The 19,336-nt window shown below is 49.8% G+C and overlaps 1 protein-coding gene across 1 annotated transcript in view; it reads right to left on the bottom strand.

Annotated features, from left to right (window-relative positions):
• rfx4 (regulatory factor X, 4) overlaps positions 1–13,703 on the bottom strand; it is a 126,001-nt gene extending 112,298 nt beyond the window's left edge. Inside the window, exons 1-4 of the mRNA XM_068051155.1 lie at positions 13,655–13,703; positions 4,679–4,768; positions 3,820–3,880; positions 3,269–3,392 (exon numbers count right to left, since the gene is read on the bottom strand). Coding sequence (XP_067907256.1) covers positions 3,269–3,392; positions 3,820–3,880; positions 4,679–4,768; positions 13,655–13,703 — 324 coding nt within the window. The remainder of the gene's footprint in view (positions 1–3,268; positions 3,393–3,819; positions 3,881–4,678; positions 4,769–13,654) is intronic.
• Positions 13,704–19,336: the final 5,633 nt, after the last annotated feature.

The raw sequence follows: 19,336 nt of genomic DNA, 5'->3' as shown, positions 1-19,336 counted from the left end.
ACACACTCCTGGCTGGCCTCCTATGTTTTACCCTCCATAAACACGAGGTCCAAAACTCTGCTGCCCATGTCCTAATTTGCATCAAGTCCCGTGCTCGCTGACCTACGTTGGACCCCAGTTGAACAACGCCTTAATTTTACAATTCTCATCCTTGTTTTCAAATCCCTCCATGGTCTCACCCCTCCCTATCTCTGTAATCTCCTCCAGTGCTACAAGCCTCCAAGGTAGCTGTGCTCCTCCCATTCTGGCCTCCTGTGGAAGCCCGATTTTAATTGCTCCACCATCGGTGGCCCTACCTTCAGTTGCCAAGGCCCTAAGCTGTGGGATTTCCTCCCTAAACCTCTCCGCCTCTCTTTCCTCCTCTAACACACTCCTTAAAACCTGCCTCTTTGATCAATATCTCCTTGTAACTAATATTTCCTATGTGGCTTGGTGACAAATTTGGTTTTTTTAACTCCTGGGAAGCACCTTGGCAAGTTTTACAATGTCAAAGGCACTATACAAATAGAAGTTGTTGTAATTAATAAATGAACCCTGACCTTTGGATGCTTTGAGTGTGCCTACCACAAACAGTGACCCCCTTTGGGCAGTGACAAAGGGTCCATACTGGATACATTAACATGTCCAATCACCCCACAGACACTGTCTGAACTGCAAACTGTTTCCAGCATCTTCTGTTTTGATTTCAGTTTTCTAGCATCTCTGGATTTTTTTTTTTTTTTTAAAGCTTCATCCACCTTTATATTTTTTGTCACTTTCTGCATAATGGAGTGTGAGAAACTTTCCTATTCTAACAGTGGAAAAGCCGGACTGAAGTCTAGAAACCTTCCAGTAAATACATGCTGACAGATTAAAAGGGATATTGCTTATTTGCATATCTTCCACGAGAAAACTTATTCCAGGAATAATTTCACTTATGTAAATTTATGTAAATGTATGGCCATCCTGGTGTAACAAAGGCTGGAAATTATATTGCGTGAGAGAGAGAACCCTCATTTACAGGGTAATGTAATAAAACCCTTGGGAGGCAGCGAAGCAGACTCTCTGGGAAATGGTGTGGGTGAAAAATGTTCCCTTGTGAAAACTGGGTTTGCTCAGAACTGGCAGAGAATCTAGTTTTAATTTCATTGCTGAAAGTTTCGCAAACAGGAGATGGGAGTTTGAAAGTTGCTGGAGTTTGCCCGGCTGTGTGATAAATGAGCAGACACAGAGACAGCCCTTGCTTTTTGTACGAATTCAATGAAGCTTGGCTAAAGGACACCCCTGCTGTTCAAGCTACTGATCTAACATTCCAGAACATCACTGCCTTCTACTGCCTCTTTAATTGCACATTAATCCCTCCCCCTATCCTTTAAGATCCACATGTACGGTCTTAGTGAACTTCCCAAAGCTGTGGGAAAACACAACGTACACTAGCCAACTCCTCAGACAAAGAACTTTCTCTCACGTCCAATATCCCTGGATTCTACTCACTAGTCTTTCTAGAGGGGCTTAAACAGTAAATTGTACTGACACAACTATCTACACTGAGCCAGTATCCCATCAGAATTCTTTCAAAGCCATTTTAAGTCAGAAATGAGCCTATTTCAGATGTTTTAGTCAGTGTGTTAGGACGTTAGAGTTATTTTGAGATGATACTCATCGGGATCTGCACTGGGACAGAGTGAGGCTAGTGGCAGGTGGGTTAGACAGACTCACCATGTTGCTGACTTAAAACAACGCCAAAAACCTTACCCTGCAATATCCACTTCATTTTATGTTCTGGGATTCTACTTTTGTTCGAAGAATATTAATTTGTGTTGCTCCGAAATGAAAGTAATTTAAACCTTTAAACTTTAAAGTGACAGCGTTACTTTTGATGACTTAGTCTGTTCAAAATAACTGTCAAAAGTGAGAATAATAAAATATGCCTTAAAAATATTTCTTACAAAAGTTGTGGTTTCCATAACTGAGATTTAGAGAAACATGCAGAAAATCAGAGAGAGAGACAGAGAGAGAGAGACAGAGAGAGAGAGACAGAGAGAGAGAGACAGAGAGAGAGAGACAGAGAGAGAGAGACAGAGAGAGAGAGACAGAGAGAGAGAGACAGAGACAGACACAGAGAGAGAGAGACAGAGAGAGAGAGAGACACACAGAGAGAGAGAGGGAGACACAGAGAGAGAGAGGGAGACACAGAGAGAGAGAGACACACACAGAGAGAGAGACACACACAGAGAGAGAGACACACACAGAGAGAGAGACACACACAGAGAGAGAGACACACAGAGAGAGAGACACACAGAGAGAGAGACACACAGAGAGAGAGAGAGACACCACACAGGGAAGTGACACACAATCAGAGAATCACAGGCAGAAAGAGAGAGTGAGAGAGAGAAAGAGAGAAAGAGACAGGCAGATACAGGGAAAGGAGAGAAATGACACAGAGATAAAGATAGAAATGCAGAGTGAAAGATAGAGACAGACATAAAGTGAAACAGAAAGAGACACAGAGATTGAGACAGAGTCCAAGATGGAAACTGAGAGGGAGAGAAAACAAGGACTGAAGCAGTGAGACTCCCTTGTGGAGGTGGAAAACAGGCCAAATACCCCCAGGGTGGGGTAGGAGACAGAATTCATTGTTTGGATGAAATGCTTGGCGTTTTATTAACCTTATACCAGATACTTATTTGAAAATACTGCAAGCATATTAACTAAAAATTCCTCTATTTGAAGGAAGGATTTTCTGGTGTAGTTTTAGACATTTTACACGGATTTTATCAATATAACAGAACATTCCAGAGTAACTGATTCCTAAACTTCAGAATGAGACAAGTAGAAGCAAACTTTCAAAAAGCAGCTCAGTCACCATTACCGAGCCAGGTCACTGCCCCCCTCCCCCCATTACCGAGCCAGCTCACTGCCCCCCTCCCCCCCCATTACCGAGCCAGCTCACTGCCCCCCTCCCCCCCATTACCGAGCCAGCTCACTCCCAGTTACTGAGCCAGCTCACTACCCCCCTCCCCCATTACCGAGCCAGCTCACTGCCCTCCTCCCCCCATTACCAAGCCAGCTCACTGCCCCCCTCCCCCCCATTACCGAGCCAGCTCACTCCCAGTTACTGAGCCAGCTCACTACCCCCCCTCCCCCATTACCAAGCCAGCTCACTGCCCCCCTCCCCCCATTACCGAGCCAGCTCACTACCCCCTCCCCCCGTTACTGAGCCAGCTCACTCCCAGTTACTGAGCCAGCTCACTACCCCACTGCCCCTGTTACCAAGCCAGTTCCTCACCTTGCCAAAGCTTGCAGCATTGACTGGCTGTGTGTCATTCTTCTCACAGAAGTCCAGATAGTGCATGTACAGAGCACTACGAGGGATACAGACACCTTCTGCAATCTCATAGTTCTCCTCAAGCCTAAATGGGATGTAAATCAGATTAACAATTCATTCCGAGCAATCTTCCCCCAGAAACAGCAAACAGACATTATCAGTGACTGCCTGTGTGGTCACTCAGAAATCTCATCATTATTCTGTCATGCATTTAAGAAATCCCTTACTAAAGATCATTACTAACAGTTACTAACTGGAACACTCAGCTTAGAGCAAGAGATGACACACAGAATCCCAGACACAGGGATGTCAGTCTTTTATATAAAAACCACAAAGTGTTGATGGTCATCGTGACAGCTCCACAAAAAACACTTCTGCACTTGAAGTTCTGTTAATGATGGAGGGAAGAGAAGGGAGATAGAGGATGAAGGTAGAAAGAGGGGAAGGATAAAAGCTGAAGAAGGAGAGAAGGAAAGATGGTCCTCTTTCATTACTAATTCACTTGAACTCACCACTGCAATGTAGCTGGCGTGGAGTGAGGTTTCGAAGCTCGGTTGTTTTCCTTTTCTTCATCTATTGGTAGAGAAACAAATAGAAGTGGGTATTCTAATCCATGCAGTGACCAGACATGTTGACAGCCCTGGTCTCTCACATGAATAAACACTGCCCTCGCACACCAACACACTATGGTTCCCGTGTTAGTGTTAGATTTCTAGCATCTGCAGTATTACTGATTCCTGTTTTCTCTGATTTGGGGAGTTATCTTTGGATGAATAAATGCTGCCTCTGGACAATTCTTGTTAATACCTCTCTCAAATCAACAACATTCACTGACTATTAAAGCTCAGACATTTTTATATTTATTTATTCATTCAGTCATTCATGGGATGTTAACATTACTGGCAAGGCCAATATTTATTGCCCATCCCTAATTGCCCTTGAGAAGGTGGTGGTGAGCTGCCTTCTTGAACTGCTGTAGTCCTTGGGATGTAGGTACACCAACAGTGCGGTTAGGGAGTTCCAGGATTTCGATCCAGTGACAGTGAAGAAACAGCGATGTAGTTCCTAGTCAGGATGGTTTGTGACCTGGAAAGGAACTTGCAGATGGTGGTGTTCCTATGCGTCTGCAACCCTTGTCCTTCTAGGTGGTAGAGGTTGCGGGTTTGGAAGGTGCTGTCAAAGGAGCCTTAGTGCGTTGCTGCAGTGCATCTTGTAGATGGTACACACTGCTGCAACTGAACATTTATGATATTTCAGTCAAATTGACTGCTGATGCACTTGGACTCTGCCCGATCTGGGGGTCCCTATCAGGGTCCCGTCCCCATTAAAAGCAACCCCCCCCTCCCCCTCCCCACCGCGCCCAGTACTCACGTTCCTCACCGATGGACACGTTTCCCAGGGAAGTGTGGTTTGGAAACCGTTTGCTTTCACTCTCGCTGAGGCATCTCTCAATCCAACTCTCTGCAAAAAAACAATTCCACCGTTCATTCCGGCTTTTCCAGCTGAAAGAGTTGGTTTCAAAGTCAGTTTAATCATTTGCATCAGAAGATCTTGTTAAAAGCAATGTTCTCAGTGAAATCATGGATAGGATTTTGGAGTTCGCAATTCTTAGTTTGTCCTTCTGGTCAAATTTTGAACTCATTATCCATATATTCCCAGGCCATCAGGAGAAGGGTCACTGTGCCCCAGGAGAGGGGGGTGGGGTCTCTATCTCCCCGGGAGAGGCAGCTGTCTTCACATTTCCAGCACATGGCTGCGACTTGGCCTCAGTGAGGGCAGTATAACTGCGGTCATCTCCCAACCTTGTCTCCAAACACTGGGCTTTGAGCTCAATGAAAGTCAGCTCACCATTTAAAAGTTTTCAAGCCTTCATAACTACTTTGGACTAGTGTTAGGTGAGGCAGTCCCCATCCCTTAATTATTCAAAGTGCATGAGGAGGTCTGTGCCAGGCGCCGACGGCAGTATAACTTGCATCTACACGGAGTATCCTGTAGATACGGCTCTGCATTGTAAAGTTAGCTCACTGGATTGAGGTGAGAGAGCTGCTGGTTTCCAGTTCAGCCATTTCTGAAGAGGAGACTCTCTCACTTATCCTGTTCCACTGAGGTTGCTTCCCCCAAACCCCAGGCTTCCTCTGAGCACTCCCTGGGTCATCAACTGCCCTGTCCACTCTCAGCAAAATCAGAAACTAGTGCCCGGGGCTGTCCCACTGGCCAGTGCTGAACAATCACACTAATTAATATTTCATCTCCTCCCTCGACACCCTGTGTTTGGAGTGAAATATCCCGGGATTAGCAGGGAGGGAAATAGTGGCGACTTTGTTGCGAGGGTTTAGGTTCCCGGTTTGGGACAGTGAGGGTCCGAGCTCTCAGCCAAGTGACTGTGGAGGCAGATCCGCTAGCGGGAGTAACCGGGCTCTGTCCCTGCAAACCTGCTACAAATGGTCAACTCACCAAACAGGCACCAACCGGCTGCAGGCAATGGGGGAGACTGGAGTCCTGGGTGTCTGTGTCTGGGAGTGGGGGGGGGTGGGTGGAGACTGGGTGTCTGTGGCTGGGAGGGGGGGTGTGGAGACTGAGTGTCTGTGGCTGGGAGGGGGGGTGTGGAGACTGAGTGTCTGTGGCTGGGAGGGGGGGTGTGGAGACTGAGTGTCTGTGGCTGGGAGGGGGGGTGTGGAGACTGAGTGTCTGTGGCTGGGAGGGGGGGTGTGGAGACTGAGTGTCTGTGGCTGGGAGGGGGGGTGTGGAGACTGAGTGTCTGTGGCTGGGAGGGGGGGTGTGGAGACTGAGTGTCTGTGGCTGGGAGGGGGGGTGTGGAGACTGAGTGTCTGTGGCTGGGAGGGGGGGTGTGGAGACTGAGTGTCTGTGGCTGGGAGGGGGGGTGTGGAGACTGAGTGTCTGTGGCTGGGAGGGGGGGTGTGGAGACTGAGTGTCTGTGGCTGGGAGGGGGGGTGTGGAGACTGAGTGTCTGTGGCTGGGAGGGGGGGTGTGGAGACTGAGTGTCTGTGGCTGGGAGGGGGGGTGTGGAGACTGAGTGTCTGTGGCTGGGAGGGGGGGTGTGGAGACTGAGTGTCTGTGGCTGGGAGGGGGGGTGTGGAGACTGAGTGTCTGTGGCTGGGAGGGGGGGTGTGGAGACTGGGTGTCGGGAGGGGGGCTGGTGGTGGAGACTGGGTGTCTGTGTCGGGGGGGGGGGTGTGGAGACTGAGTGTCTGTGTCTGGGAGGGGGGGGGGGGGTGTGGAGATTGAGTGTCTGTGTCTGAGAGGGGGGGTGTGGAGACTGAGTGTCTGTGGCTGGGAGGGGGGGTGTGGAGACTGGGTGTCTGTGGCTGGGAGGGGGGTGGAGACTGGGTGTCTGTGGCTGGGAGGGGGGTGGAGACTGGGTGTCTGTCGGGGGGCTGGTGGTGGAGACTGGGTGTCTGTGTCGGGGGGGGGGGGGGGCGTGGAGACTGAGTGTCTGTGTCTGGGAGGGGGGGGGCGTGGAGATTGAGTGTCTGTGTCTGAGAGGGGGGGGCGTGGAGACTGAGTGTCTGTGTCTGAGAGGGGGGGCGTGGAGATTGAGTGTCTGTGTCTGAGAGGGGGGGCGTGGAGACTGAGTGTCTGTGTCTGAGAGGGGGGGCGTGGAGACTGAGTGTCTGTGTCTGAGAGGGGGGGTGGAGACTGAGTGTCTGTGTCTGAGAGGGGGGGTGGAGACTGAGTGTCTGTGTCTGAGAGGGGGGGTGGAGACTGAGTGTCTGTGTCTGAGAGGGGGGGTGGAGACTGAGTGTCTGTGTCTGAGAGGGGGGGTGGAGACTGAGTGTCTGTGTCTGAGAGGGGGGGTGGAGACTGAGTGTCTGTGTCTGAGAGGGGGGGTGGAGACTGAGTGTCTGTGTCTGAGAGGGGGGGTGGAGACTGAGTGTCTGTGTCTGAGAGGGGGGGTGGAGACTGAGTGTCTGTGTCTGAGAGGGGGGGTGGAGACTGAGTGTCTGTGTCTGAGAGGGGGGGTGGAGACTGAGTGTCTGTGTCTGAGAGGGGGGTGGAGACTGAGTGTCTGTGTCTGAGAGGGGGGGTGGAGACTGAGTGTCTGTGTCTGAGAGGGGGGGTGGAGACTGAGTGTCTGTGTCTGAGAGGGGGGGTGGAGACTGAGTGTCTGTGTCTGAGAGGGGGGGTGGAGACTGAGTGTCTGTGTCTGAGAGGGGGGGTGGAGACTGAGTGTCTGTGTCTGAGAGGGGGGGTGGAGACTGAGTGTCTGTGTCTGGGAGGGGGGGTGGAGACTGAGTGTCTGTGTCTGGGAGGGGGGGTGGAGACTGAGTGTCTGTGTCTGGGAGGGGGGGTGGAGACTGAGTGTCTGTGTCTGGGAGGGGGGGTGGAGACTGAGTGTCTGTGTCTGGGAGGGGGGGTGGAGACTGAGTGTCTGTGTCTGGGAGGGGGGGTGGAGACTGAGTGTCTGTGTCTGGGAGGGGGGGTGGAGACTGAGTGTCTGTGTCTGGGAGGGGGGGTGGAGACTGAGTGTCTGTGTCTGGGAGGGGGGTGTGGAGACTGGGTGTCTGTGTCGGGGGGGGGTGGAGACTGGGTGTCTGTGTCGGGGGGGGGGGGTGGAGACTGGGTGTCTGTGTCGGGGGGGGGGTGGAGACTGGGTGTCTGTGTCGGGGGGGGGGTGGAGACTGGGTGTCTGTGTCGGGGGGGGGGGTGGAGACTGGGTGTCTGTGTCGGGGGGGGGGGTGGAGACTGGGTGTCTGTGTCGGGGGGGGGGTGGAGACTGGGTGTCTGTGTCGGGGGGGGGTGGAGACTGGGTGTCTGTGTCGGGGGGGGGTGGAGACTGGGTGTCTGTGTCGGGGGGGGGTGGAGACTGGGTGTCTGTGTCGGGGGGGGGTGGAGACTGGGTGTCTGTGTCGGGGGGGGGTGGAGACTGGGTGTCTGTGTCGGGGGGGGTGGAGACTGGGTGTCTGTGTCGGGGGGGGTGGAGACTGGGTGTCTGTGTCGGGGGGGGTGGAGACTGGGTATCTCTGTCTGGGGGAGGGGGGGAACTGGGTGTCTCTGTCTGGGGGAGGGGGGGAACTGGGTGTCTCTGTCTGGGGGAGGGGGGGAACTGGGTGTCTCTGTCTGGGGGAGGGGGGGAACTGGGTGTCTCTGTCTGGGGGAGGGGGGGAACTGGGTGTCTCTGTCTGGGGGAGGGGGGGAACTGGGTGTCTCTGTCTGGGGGAGGGGGGGAACTGGGTGTCTCTGTCTGGGGGAGGGGGGGAACTGGGTGTCTCTGTCTGGGGGAGGGGGGGAACTGGGTGTCTCTGTCTGGGGGAGGGGGGGAACTGGGTGTCTCTGTCTGGGGGAGGGGGGGAACTGGGTGTCTCTGTCTGGGGGAGGGGGGGAACTGGGTGTCTCTGTCTGGGGGAGGGGGGGAACTGGGTGTCTCTGTCTGGGGGAGGGGGGGAACTGGGTGTCTCTGTCTGGGGGAGGGGGGGAACTGGGTGTCTCTGTCTGGGGGAGGGGGGGAACTGGGTGTCTCTGTCTGGGGGAGGGGGGGAACTGGGTGTCTCTGTCTGGGGGAGGGGGGGAACTGGGTGTCTCTGTCTGGGGGAGGGGGGGAACTGGGTGTCTCTGTCTGGGGGAGGGGGGGAACTGGGTGTCTCTGTCTGGGGGAGGGGGGGAACTGGGTGTCTCTGTCTGGGGGAGGGGGGGAACTGGGTGTCTCTGTCTGGGGGAGGGGGGGAACTGGGTGTCTCTGTCTGGGGGAGGGGGGGAACTGGGTGTCTCTGTCTGGGGGAGGGGGGGGAACTGGGTGTCTCTGTCTGGGGGAGGGGGGGGAACTGGGTGTCTCTGTCTGGGGGAGGGGGGGGAACTGGGTGTCTCTGTCTGGGGGAGGGGGGGGAACTGGGTGTCTCTGTCTGGGGGAGGGGGGGGAACTGGGTGTCTCTGTCTGGGGGAGGGGGGGGAACTGGGTGTCTCTGTCTGGGGGAGGGGGGGGAACTGGGTGTCTCTGTCTGGGGGAGGGGGGGAACTGGGTGTCTCTGTCTGGGGGAGGGGGGGAACTGGGTGTCTCTGTCTGGGGGAGGGGGGGAACTGGGTGTCTCTGTCTGGGGGAGGGGGGGGGAACTGGGTGTCTCTGTTTGGGGGAGGGGGGGGGAACTGGGTGTCTCTGTCTGGGGGAGGGGGGGGGAACTGGGTGTCTCTGTCTGGGGGAGGGGGGGGGAACTGGGTGTCTCTGTCTGGGGGAGGGGGGGGGAACTGGGTGTCTCTGTCTGGGGGAGGGGGGGGGAACTGGGTGTCTCTGTCTGGGGGAGGGGGGGGAACTGGGTGTCTCTGTCTGGGGGAGGGGGGGGGAACTGGGTGTCTCTGTCTGGGGGAGGGGGGGGAACTGGGTGTCTCTGTCTGGGGGAGGGGGGGGAACTGGGTGTCTCTGTCTGGGGGAGGGGGGGGAACTGGGTGTCTCTGTCTGGGGGAGGGGGGGGAACTGGGTGTCTCTGTCTGGGGGAGGGGGGGGAACTGGGTGTCTCTGTCTGGGGGAGGGGGGGGAACTGGGTGTCTCTGTCTGGGGGAGGGGGGGGAACTGGGTGTCTCTGTCTGGGGGAGGGGGGGGAACTGGGTGTCTCTGTCTGGGGGAGGGGGGGGAACTGGGTGTCTCTGTCTGGGGGAGGGGGGGGAACTGGGTGTCTCTGTCTGGGGGAGGGGGGGGAACTGGGTGTCTCTGTCTGGGGGAGGGGGGGGGAACTGGGTGTCTCTGTCTGGGGGGGGGGGGGAGAACTGGGTGTCTCTGTCTGGGGGGGGGGGAGAACTGGGTGTCTCTGTCTGGGGGAGGGGGGGGAACTGGGTGTCTCTGTCTGGGGGAGGGGGGGGGGTGGAACTGGGTGTCTCTGTCTGGGGGAGGGGGGGGGGGAACTGGGTGTCTGTGTCTGGGGGAGGGGGGGAACTGGGTGTCTGTGTCTGGGGGAGGGGGGTGGACGGGACTGACTGGGATCGGGTGCTGAGCTGGTGTCTACTGGTATTCTGTTGGATTTCCATTTGTTGGGTCCATTCCCTGTCCCAGTCCCAGCTCTGGGAATTCTCCATTGTCCACATTCTCACGCATGCTCATTTCCCCTGCACTCAGACCCTTTGTCGAGACCAGAATGTAAACTAATAATATTTCCCTTCTTTTTCCAAATCTGTTTCCTACATAGGCCGAACGGTAACCAAGGCAGCGTTACTCTGTCCGGGTAACCCTTGGCAACGTGTCCCTGGATACGGCAGGATACTTTTCTACTTCCTAGTGGCAAATTTTGGAAAGGATTTAATTCACAGATCATAAGTTGCAAGACTTGAAATTCCATTTAATACTCAAACTCTGCCCTCTCTCTGGCCAGAGATTGGGACAATAGTTTGTTGAACTTTGGGAAGGACAAGGGCGAGACTGAAAGAGTTGTAAGGAACTAAAGTAAACTTTACTTTGTAAACGACACTCGACAGCAGAGAAAGTAGAAGATAAATTTACAATTTCAAAAACAACGCCAGGAATTCTTCATTTCTCCTGGTTTTTCTACAATTCAATTATTGTTACATCCATATTGTTACATGGATTTTAGAAGTAATGTTTTGTTATAATTCACAACATTGCGCTACTTCATAAGGACCTAGAATATACTTTGATGTCAATTAAAAATAAAGATTTATAATTGGTATTTTAATGGGGTATATATTTTTAAATACGCCCCGAACAAATTGATAGTTTTGTTTTCAGCGCCCTATTCAGGATTTAATTCCCCAAATTTCGATGGAACTGGTTAATTTTTGTTTAAGGGGGGAAAAAAGAGCGATCCCAGCGAGGGCTGAACTGGGATTATTAACTGGGATTGAATTCTCTGATTCAACCAGATCAGCCCCGTTTATAACTTGTACAAAAATGGGGTTTGTAATGGGTTTACGGGAAAAGGTCAGGAATAATTGTTTCCGCCTGTTTTGTTCCCTCTTTTATCACGGATTCGGCAGAAGTGGATTTGAAGAAAGATGTGGAGTTATTTTCAGAACAATTATCAAAAGTACACCAGGGCCTGGCGAAATAAAATTTCAGACTGAACCCGAAGAGGAAATGTTAAAAAATCTCAGACAGGGAAAGCCCTAAATCCGAATCCTGGACCACATACGCGGAGAAAACATTATATCCTCGAACTTCAGCAAAAGTTTCAGAAACTTCAATCCACTCTAGCCCCGAGTTTGTTTTCCGGGAGCTGCGATTATAAAATAACAGGCGGTGAAGGTGGGCCGTTTAATTCACCAAAAAAACACCCAACTCGAGCGGTTTCCCCGACACATTAAACCCGTTACCCGAGTCCTGGTTCGGAATGAATTTCATCTCTGCTCTTTGTCGAGGCTAAAAATGCACCGATAACCTGAGTTGGGTTTTGTTTTTACAACCGCAAAACTGCAAAGTCCCAGAGCGATCTCCCAGACAGATCAATCATTTGCAGATTTAAAATCCTCTTCAATTAATTGTTCCAATAATTTTCCAGAGTTTTGCAATGTCCGTTTCTCAAAGTCAGTGAATTATCCCGAAACTAAATCATTTGATGTATTACTCTTGCAGCTAAAGCTGCAGAATACTCCTGAAATTAAATTACTGATTTGGTATATTACTCCTGAAACGAGTGCATTTGTCGATTTATTATTACTCCTGAAATTAATGTATTTATCTGGTGAATTACTCCTGAAACGACTATAGCTGTTATTATACTACAGTATTTATTGGTGTTATTACTCCTGAAAGTGATGTTTTTACTGACATTAATTCGGATTCTAATGTATTTATTTGGGGTATTGTTCCTGAAATTAATCGATTTACTTCTGAATCCGTATCAGAAGTGAGCGGAGAGAGTTTTGTGCATTCGAGACTAACAGTGGCGGAGAGCGGCGTCAATCCCCGCCAGGAATCGCCCTGGTTTTATTTCAATTCACATTTTGGAACATTTTACCGCCATTCGTCACAAAACTCACCGACTTGTCCAGAAAACAACTTATAAACTTTTTTTTTTAAAAAAAAGACTTGCAGTGTGAATCCTCAATGATTGTTTAGGCTCCTGGTGTTTGAGAGTCAGATTTGGGCCTCACTCAGTCACTTTCTCTCACTGTCCAGAGAATTGTTGAAAAAGAGAGGAAGAGAGAGAGTGAGAGAGACTTTTACACATTAACTGGAATGGAAAGTGCAGCAAGTCTGAGACACACATTTTGCAGAGATCTTGCTCAATCTCAAAAATGTTCTGGGCAAGAAAAAAAAAAGTCCCATCCTATAATGAGAAGCTGAACTTCCGTCTTAACTTTGGGACAAGTTGGTATGTATAATTTCTAATTCAACACTCCCCACCCCCACCCCCCAGCAACTAAATAACATGGGAGGGGGCAATGGCCGAGTACTGGGGTTTAATGTGAAGCGTTTTTCTTATAGCTGATTGATTTTCATTTTGCAGTTCACTCCTGGGCTTGTTCTCCTTAGAGCAGAGATGGATAAGACAAGACTTGATACAAGTGCTCATAGAGCAAATAAGAAACCGTTTCCAGGAGGTGGGTAACCAGAGGACACAGACTTAAGGTAACTGGAGAAAGAACCAGAGGGGAGATGAGAAAAGAAATTGTTTTAAACACAGTGAGTTGTTGCGATCTGGAACGCGCTGCCTGAAAAGGGCGGTGGGAGCAGATTCAAATAGTAAATTTCAAAAGGGAATTGGATAAATACTTGAAAAAGAACACATTTGCAGGGCTGTGGGGAAGGAGGAGAGTGGGATTAATTAGATAGCTCATTCCAAGAGCCAGCACGGGCGCGATGGACTGAATGGCCTCCTTCTGTGCTGTCTGATAACCAGGCCCCTTGGAATAACATCCGGACCTCATCTGCAACCTGCACCCAATTCAAGAGAGTGGAAGCAGCTCATACCCGCATCACTGGGGTCTGCACCATTCAACCAGAACCCTACTTCCCCAAGACAATGCAAGTCCCAAAGCTGACCTCCCGCTCCCTGATGCAGGAGCCACTGGCAGCCTGAATTAATCAGCACACAAACAGGTGGGGCCTTTATCTGCCACATCAAACACCCAGTCCAACTCAACATCAGCATTAGGTATAGAGAATTCTGGCCAGGATTTGGCACCTTGTGCAAAACAAAAACAGAATCGCAGGACGAGATTTTACAGCAAAAAAAAGTTAAACAAACAAGGATAGGAACCCGCAGAAACAACTGCAATCCGTTTAAAAGAGGAGTGAGGGGGGAATTGCCCTCTTTAACAGCGATGGTAATGCACTGACTTGGCGACACTTTCTTTAGAGTAACTGCGACAGATTCTGTAGGCGGCCCCCGCTTTTATCTTAATTCTTCAAGTTTTTCCACCCCGTGTCCCTAAAGAAACACCAACCTGTAGAATCCATGTCTGAATCTTCCAGTAGCTCACAATGCATTCTCATCCCATGGAGACCCCGGCGAGGTCCAGATAAGTCTCTCTCTTTCAGTGATAACTGTGTGTGTAATCTAGTGCAGACAGACCCATCAGAATGTTTGCTCATGTTGCATGGGAAAAAGCATCATTTTATAGGAGCCCCGATGAGAGCTGTGTCATTGATAGGCCGGCAACGTGATGAATGGCAGCTCGTCAAGATGCCCAATGTGGCCAGGCGCACTGTGGTCCATTGTGATGGTATTTTGAATAAGAAAAGCTTTTTAAAAAAGGGGGGGCTTAGATATACGCAAGCCTCTCATTTCGTCCTCCTCTTGCATTATACCCCGAGAAACTTTCTTTTTTTTTTCTGATTTAAACTCCCGGAGCTGCTCTCGCCTGCTCATTATGGGATCTTAATGAAAATTGGCTAAGCTCTGAATGCAGTTTCATGCCAATGGCATTTATTGGAGCATAGGAGCAGTAACGACCAGTTATCTCTCTCTCTCTACAAGCTGAAACTTTCCCTTTGCGATTTGTTCCGCAGAACTTTGTGCATTTCTTTTGTTTTTGTTTTAAGAAATCTTTTTTTCCGATGCAGTATGTAATTTTTTTTTCAACTCTTGGAGTTGACTGTATTTGTGTGGCAGGAATGACAAACCTTTCATTCGAAATCTTTTAAATAGACGCCGTGTTCAAAATTTGGGTGCTTTGCTGTAAAGTTTTGATGCAAAGCGTGTTCGCCAACGGTTGCCAGTGATTAGAATATGAATTAAGCTCCGCGAGAGAGAGAGTGAGAGAAAAAAAAAAGGATTAGGGCCGAATCTCTCTGAACCTTGGCAGCAAACAGGCTGCACCCGGAGCCCGAGAGACTTTTAACTGGGGCAAAATTCACAGGAATCTTCAAATCTTTTCATATTTGATAAAGTAACAACAAATTTGACCAAGGAGAGAATTCTTAGGACTTGTCTTATGTCGGTATCTAGAGAGCAGAAATAAACAGCAGCTACAGAGCTCAGAGCCTCCAATACAAAGCTATCTGCCTGTATTTGTACCAATATTTTAGACAAATTCTAGAGGCTCGGGATTTAAACTGTGGATGACACACTGTGATCTGTAACATCCCCAAATAGACACGTTCACTGAGGAAAGGCCAACTCTTGATGTGTACATTACACCAGGTTCCTCTTTTAACAGTGTGTGTGTGTGTGTGCACCAGATTTAAATCAAACCTTGGAAGGGTTAATGCATTTTGAGCAAGTGTCGAAGTGCCCTATCGCTGATATATGTGTGTGTATATACATAACAGAAAGACTTACAGGATTCGCTTTTGTATTGAAGTAGCCGCCCTCATTACCGGATTGAGGGCCCAGTACTGGCCAGTCTTGTGGTCTGGGGGGTTTATTGTATCGCTGTGGTTAGGGCCTTATCACTTTCATTCTAATTGGATTGTTAATGGGCTGCTGATTCTACAGCGTGCACACCTCATTAAAATGAGATTAGTATTGACAGGTTTAATCTGTATCCAACACTACACCTTACACAAATGTCCAAATAATAAATCTCTCCGGGAACACAGGAAAAGGAGGAGGCCATTCAGCCCCTCGAATCTGTTCCCGACATTCAATTAGATCATGGCTGATCTGTATCTTAACCCTGTAGAATCATACAGCACAGAGCAAAAAACAAATCCTGCATTTATATAGCGACTTGCACCAGCTCAGGACGTCCAAAAGAGCATTACAGTCATTTTTGAGGTGTCATATGCGCACAACAAGATCCTACAAACAGCAATGGGGTAGTAATGATGATGTGATGTTGGCCAAGATACTGGGGAGAACACACCTCTCTCCTTCCAATAGTGCTGTCACATCTGTTACTTCCACCTGAGAAGGCAGACAGAGTCTTGGTTTAACGTCTCATCCAAACGACAGTACCACCAACAGAGCAGCACTGCCACAGTAATGCACCGGGAATGCCAGCTGAGGTTGCATTCTTAAACCCCTAGAGTAAGGCTCAAACCCATCACATTCACCCACCTACCTAGGCTGAACTATCACCAGTAACCTGTCTCTAGATGCAGAAATCAACAAGCGCATGGGAAAGGCTTCCACTGCTATGTCCAGACTGGCCAAGAGAGTGTGGGAAAATGGCGCACTGACACGGAACACAAATGTCCAAGTGTATCAAGCCTGTGTCCTCAGTACCTTGCTCTATGGCAGCGAGGCCTGGACAACGTATGTCAGCCAAGAGCGACGTCTCAATTCATTCCATCTTCGCTGCCTCCGGAGAATCCTTGGCATCAGGTGGCAGGACCGTATCTCCAACACAGAAGTCCTCGAGGCGGCCAACATCCCCAGCTAATACACACTACTGAGTCAGCGGTGCTTGAGATGGCTTGGCCATGTGAGCCGCATGGAAGATGGCAGGATCCCCAAAGACACATTGTACAGCGAGCTCACCACTGGTATCAGACCCACCGGCCGTCCATGTCTCCGCTTTAAAGACGTCTGCAAACGTCACATGAAGTCCTGTGACATTGATCACAAGTCATGGGAGTCAGTTGCCAGCGATCGTCAGAGCTGGCGGGCAGCCATAAAGGCGGGGCTAAAGTGTGGTGAGTCGAAGAGACTTAGCAGTTGGCAGGAAAAAAGACAGAAGCGCAAGGGGAGAGCCAACTGTGTAACAGCCCCGACAAACAAATTTCTCTGCAGCACCTGTGGAAGAGCCTGTCACTCTAGAATTGGCCTTTATAGCCACTCCAGGCGCTGCTTCACAAACCACTGACCACCTACCTCCAGGCGCTTATCCCTTGTCTCTCGAGACAAGGAGGCCAAAGAAGAAGAAGAAGGCTCAAACCCATCACCTTCTGACTCAGAAGGAAGACCACGACTCACAGAGCAACATCACTGCTCTAGTTCATTTGGCAATAACTTTAGTTCTGTGTTCTCTGGTTGCCAACCCTCCAAACACTGGAAACAGTTTATTGCCAATCCATGCAGCAAGACCTGGACATCATTCAGGCTTGGGCTGATAATTGGCAAGTAACATTCACACCACACAAGTGCCAGACAATGACCATCTCCAACAGGAGAGCATCTAACCACCTCCCTTAACATTCATAAGCATTACCGTCGCTGAATCCCCCACTAGCAACACCATGGGGGCAGGGAGAGGTGGGGGTCACCATTGACCAGAAACTGAACTGGACCAGCATTAACGCTGGGGCTACAAGAGCAGGTCAGAGGCTAGGAATCCTGCAGCGAGTAACTCACCTCCTGACTCCCTAAAGCCTGTCCACCATCTACAAGGCACAAGTCAGGAGTGTGATGGAATACTCTCCACATGCCTGGATGGGTGCAGTTCCAACAACACTCAAGAAGCTCGACACCATCCAGGTGCTTGATTGGCACCCCATCTACAAACATTCACTCCCTCCACCACCGATGCATAGTGGCAGCAGTGTGTACCATCTACAAGATGCACTGCAGCAACGCACCAAGGCTCCTTAGACAGCACCTTCCAAACCCGCGACCTCCACCAACTAGAAGGACAAGGGCAACAGATGCATGGGAACACCACCACCTGAAGGTTCCCCTCCAAGTCACACACCATCCTGACTTGGAACTATATCGCCATTCTTTCACTGTCACTGGGTCAAAATCCTGGAACTCCCTTCCTAACAGCACTGTGGGTGTACCTACACTGTAGAGGTTCAAGAAGGCCTCCAACCCCTATTTAGGTACGGTGGGGGTGTGATTTAGATACGGGGGTGTGATCTAGATATGGTGGGGGTGTGAATTAGAAACAGGGGGGTGTGATTTCGATACGGTGGGGGTGTGATTTAGATACGAGGGTGTGATATAGATACAGTGGGAGTGTGAATTAGATACAGTTGGGTGTGATTTAGATATGGTGGGGGTGTGATTTAGATACGGTAGGGGTGTGATTTAGATAGGGGGTGCAATATAAATCCAGTGGAGGTGTGATTTAGATACGGTAGGGGTGTAATTTAGAAACGGGGGTGTGATTTAGATACAGTGGTGGTGTGATGTAGAAACGGTCGAGGTGTGATTTAGATACGGTAGGGGTGTGATTTAGATACGGAGGTGTGATTTAGATACTGTGGTGGTGTGATATAGATACGGGGGTGTGATTTAGATACGGTGGAGTGTGACTCACATAGAGGGGTGAGTGATTTAGATACAACGGGTGTGATTTAGATACTGTGGGGGTGTGATTTACATAGAGGGGTGAGTGATTTAGTTACAGGGGGTGTGATTTAGATACGGTGGGAGTGTGATTTACATAGAGGGGTGAGTGATGTAGATACAGGGGGTGTGATTTAGATACAGTGGGGGTGTGATTTGCATTCAGGGGAGTGAGATTTAGATACGGGGGGTGTGATTTAGATATGGTGGGGGTGTGAATTACATTCAGGGGAGTGAGATTTAGATATGGGGTGTGTGATTTACATAAAGGGGTGAGTGATTTAGATACAGGGGGTGTGATTTAGATACAGTGGGAGTGTGATTTACATAGAGGGGTGAGTGATTTAGTTACAGGGGGTGTGATTTAGATACGGTGGGAGTGTGATTTACATAGAGGGGTGAGTGATGTAGATACAGAGGGTGTGATTTAGATACAGTGGGGGTGTGATTTGCATTCAGGGGAGTGAGATTTAGATACGGGGGGTGTGATTTAGATATGGTGGGGGTGTGATTTACATTCAGGGGAGTGAGATTTAGATATGGGGTGTGTGATTTACATTCAGGGGTGTGATTTAGATGCAGGGGGTGTGATATAGATACAAGGGATGTGATTTACATACAGGGGATGTGATTTAGATACAGGTGATGTGATTTAGATACAGGGGGTGTGAATTAGATACAGGGGGATGCGATTTAGATATGGGGGATGTGATTGAGATACAGGGGATGTGATTTAGATACAGTGGGTGTGATTTAGATACAGTGGGTGTGATTTTGATACGGGGGTGTGATTTAGATACAGGCGATGTGATTTTGATACAGTGGGTGTGATCTTGATACAGGGTGTGTGATTTAGATGCAGGGGGTTGAGATATAGATACTGGGGGATGTGATTTAGATACAGGGGCTGTGATTTAGACACGGGGAATGGCATGTAGATACAGGGGCAATGATTTTGTTATGGGGGATGTGATTTAGATACAGGGGCTGTGATTTAGATACTGGGGCTATGTTTTAGATACGGGGGATGTGATTTTGATACAGTGGGTGTGATCTTGATACAGGGGGTGTGATTTAGATACAGGGGGTTGAGATATAGATACTGGGGGATGTGATTTTGATACAGGGGTGTGATTTAGAATAGGGGTATGTGATTTAGATACAGGGGATGTGATTTAGATACAGGTGATGTGATTTAGAATAGGGGTATGTGATTTAGATACAGGGGATGTGATTTAGAATAGGGGGATGTGATTTAGATACAGGTGATGTGATTGAGATACAGGGGATGTGATTTAGAATAGGGGTATGTGATTTAGATACAGGGGATGTGATTTAGATACAGGGGATGTGATTTAGAATAGGGGTATGTGATTTAGATACAGGGGATGTGATTTAGATACAGGGGATGTGATTTAGATACAGGGGATGTGATTTAGAATAGGGGTATGTG

This window comes from Heterodontus francisci, chromosome 18 (assembly GCF_036365525.1).
Source record: "Heterodontus francisci isolate sHetFra1 chromosome 18, sHetFra1.hap1, whole genome shotgun sequence".
NCBI classification, from domain to species: domain Eukaryota; kingdom Metazoa; phylum Chordata; class Chondrichthyes; order Heterodontiformes; family Heterodontidae; genus Heterodontus; species Heterodontus francisci.
Note: the sequence above shows the minus strand (reverse complement) of the source record. Positions and strands in the feature narration are given on the sequence as shown.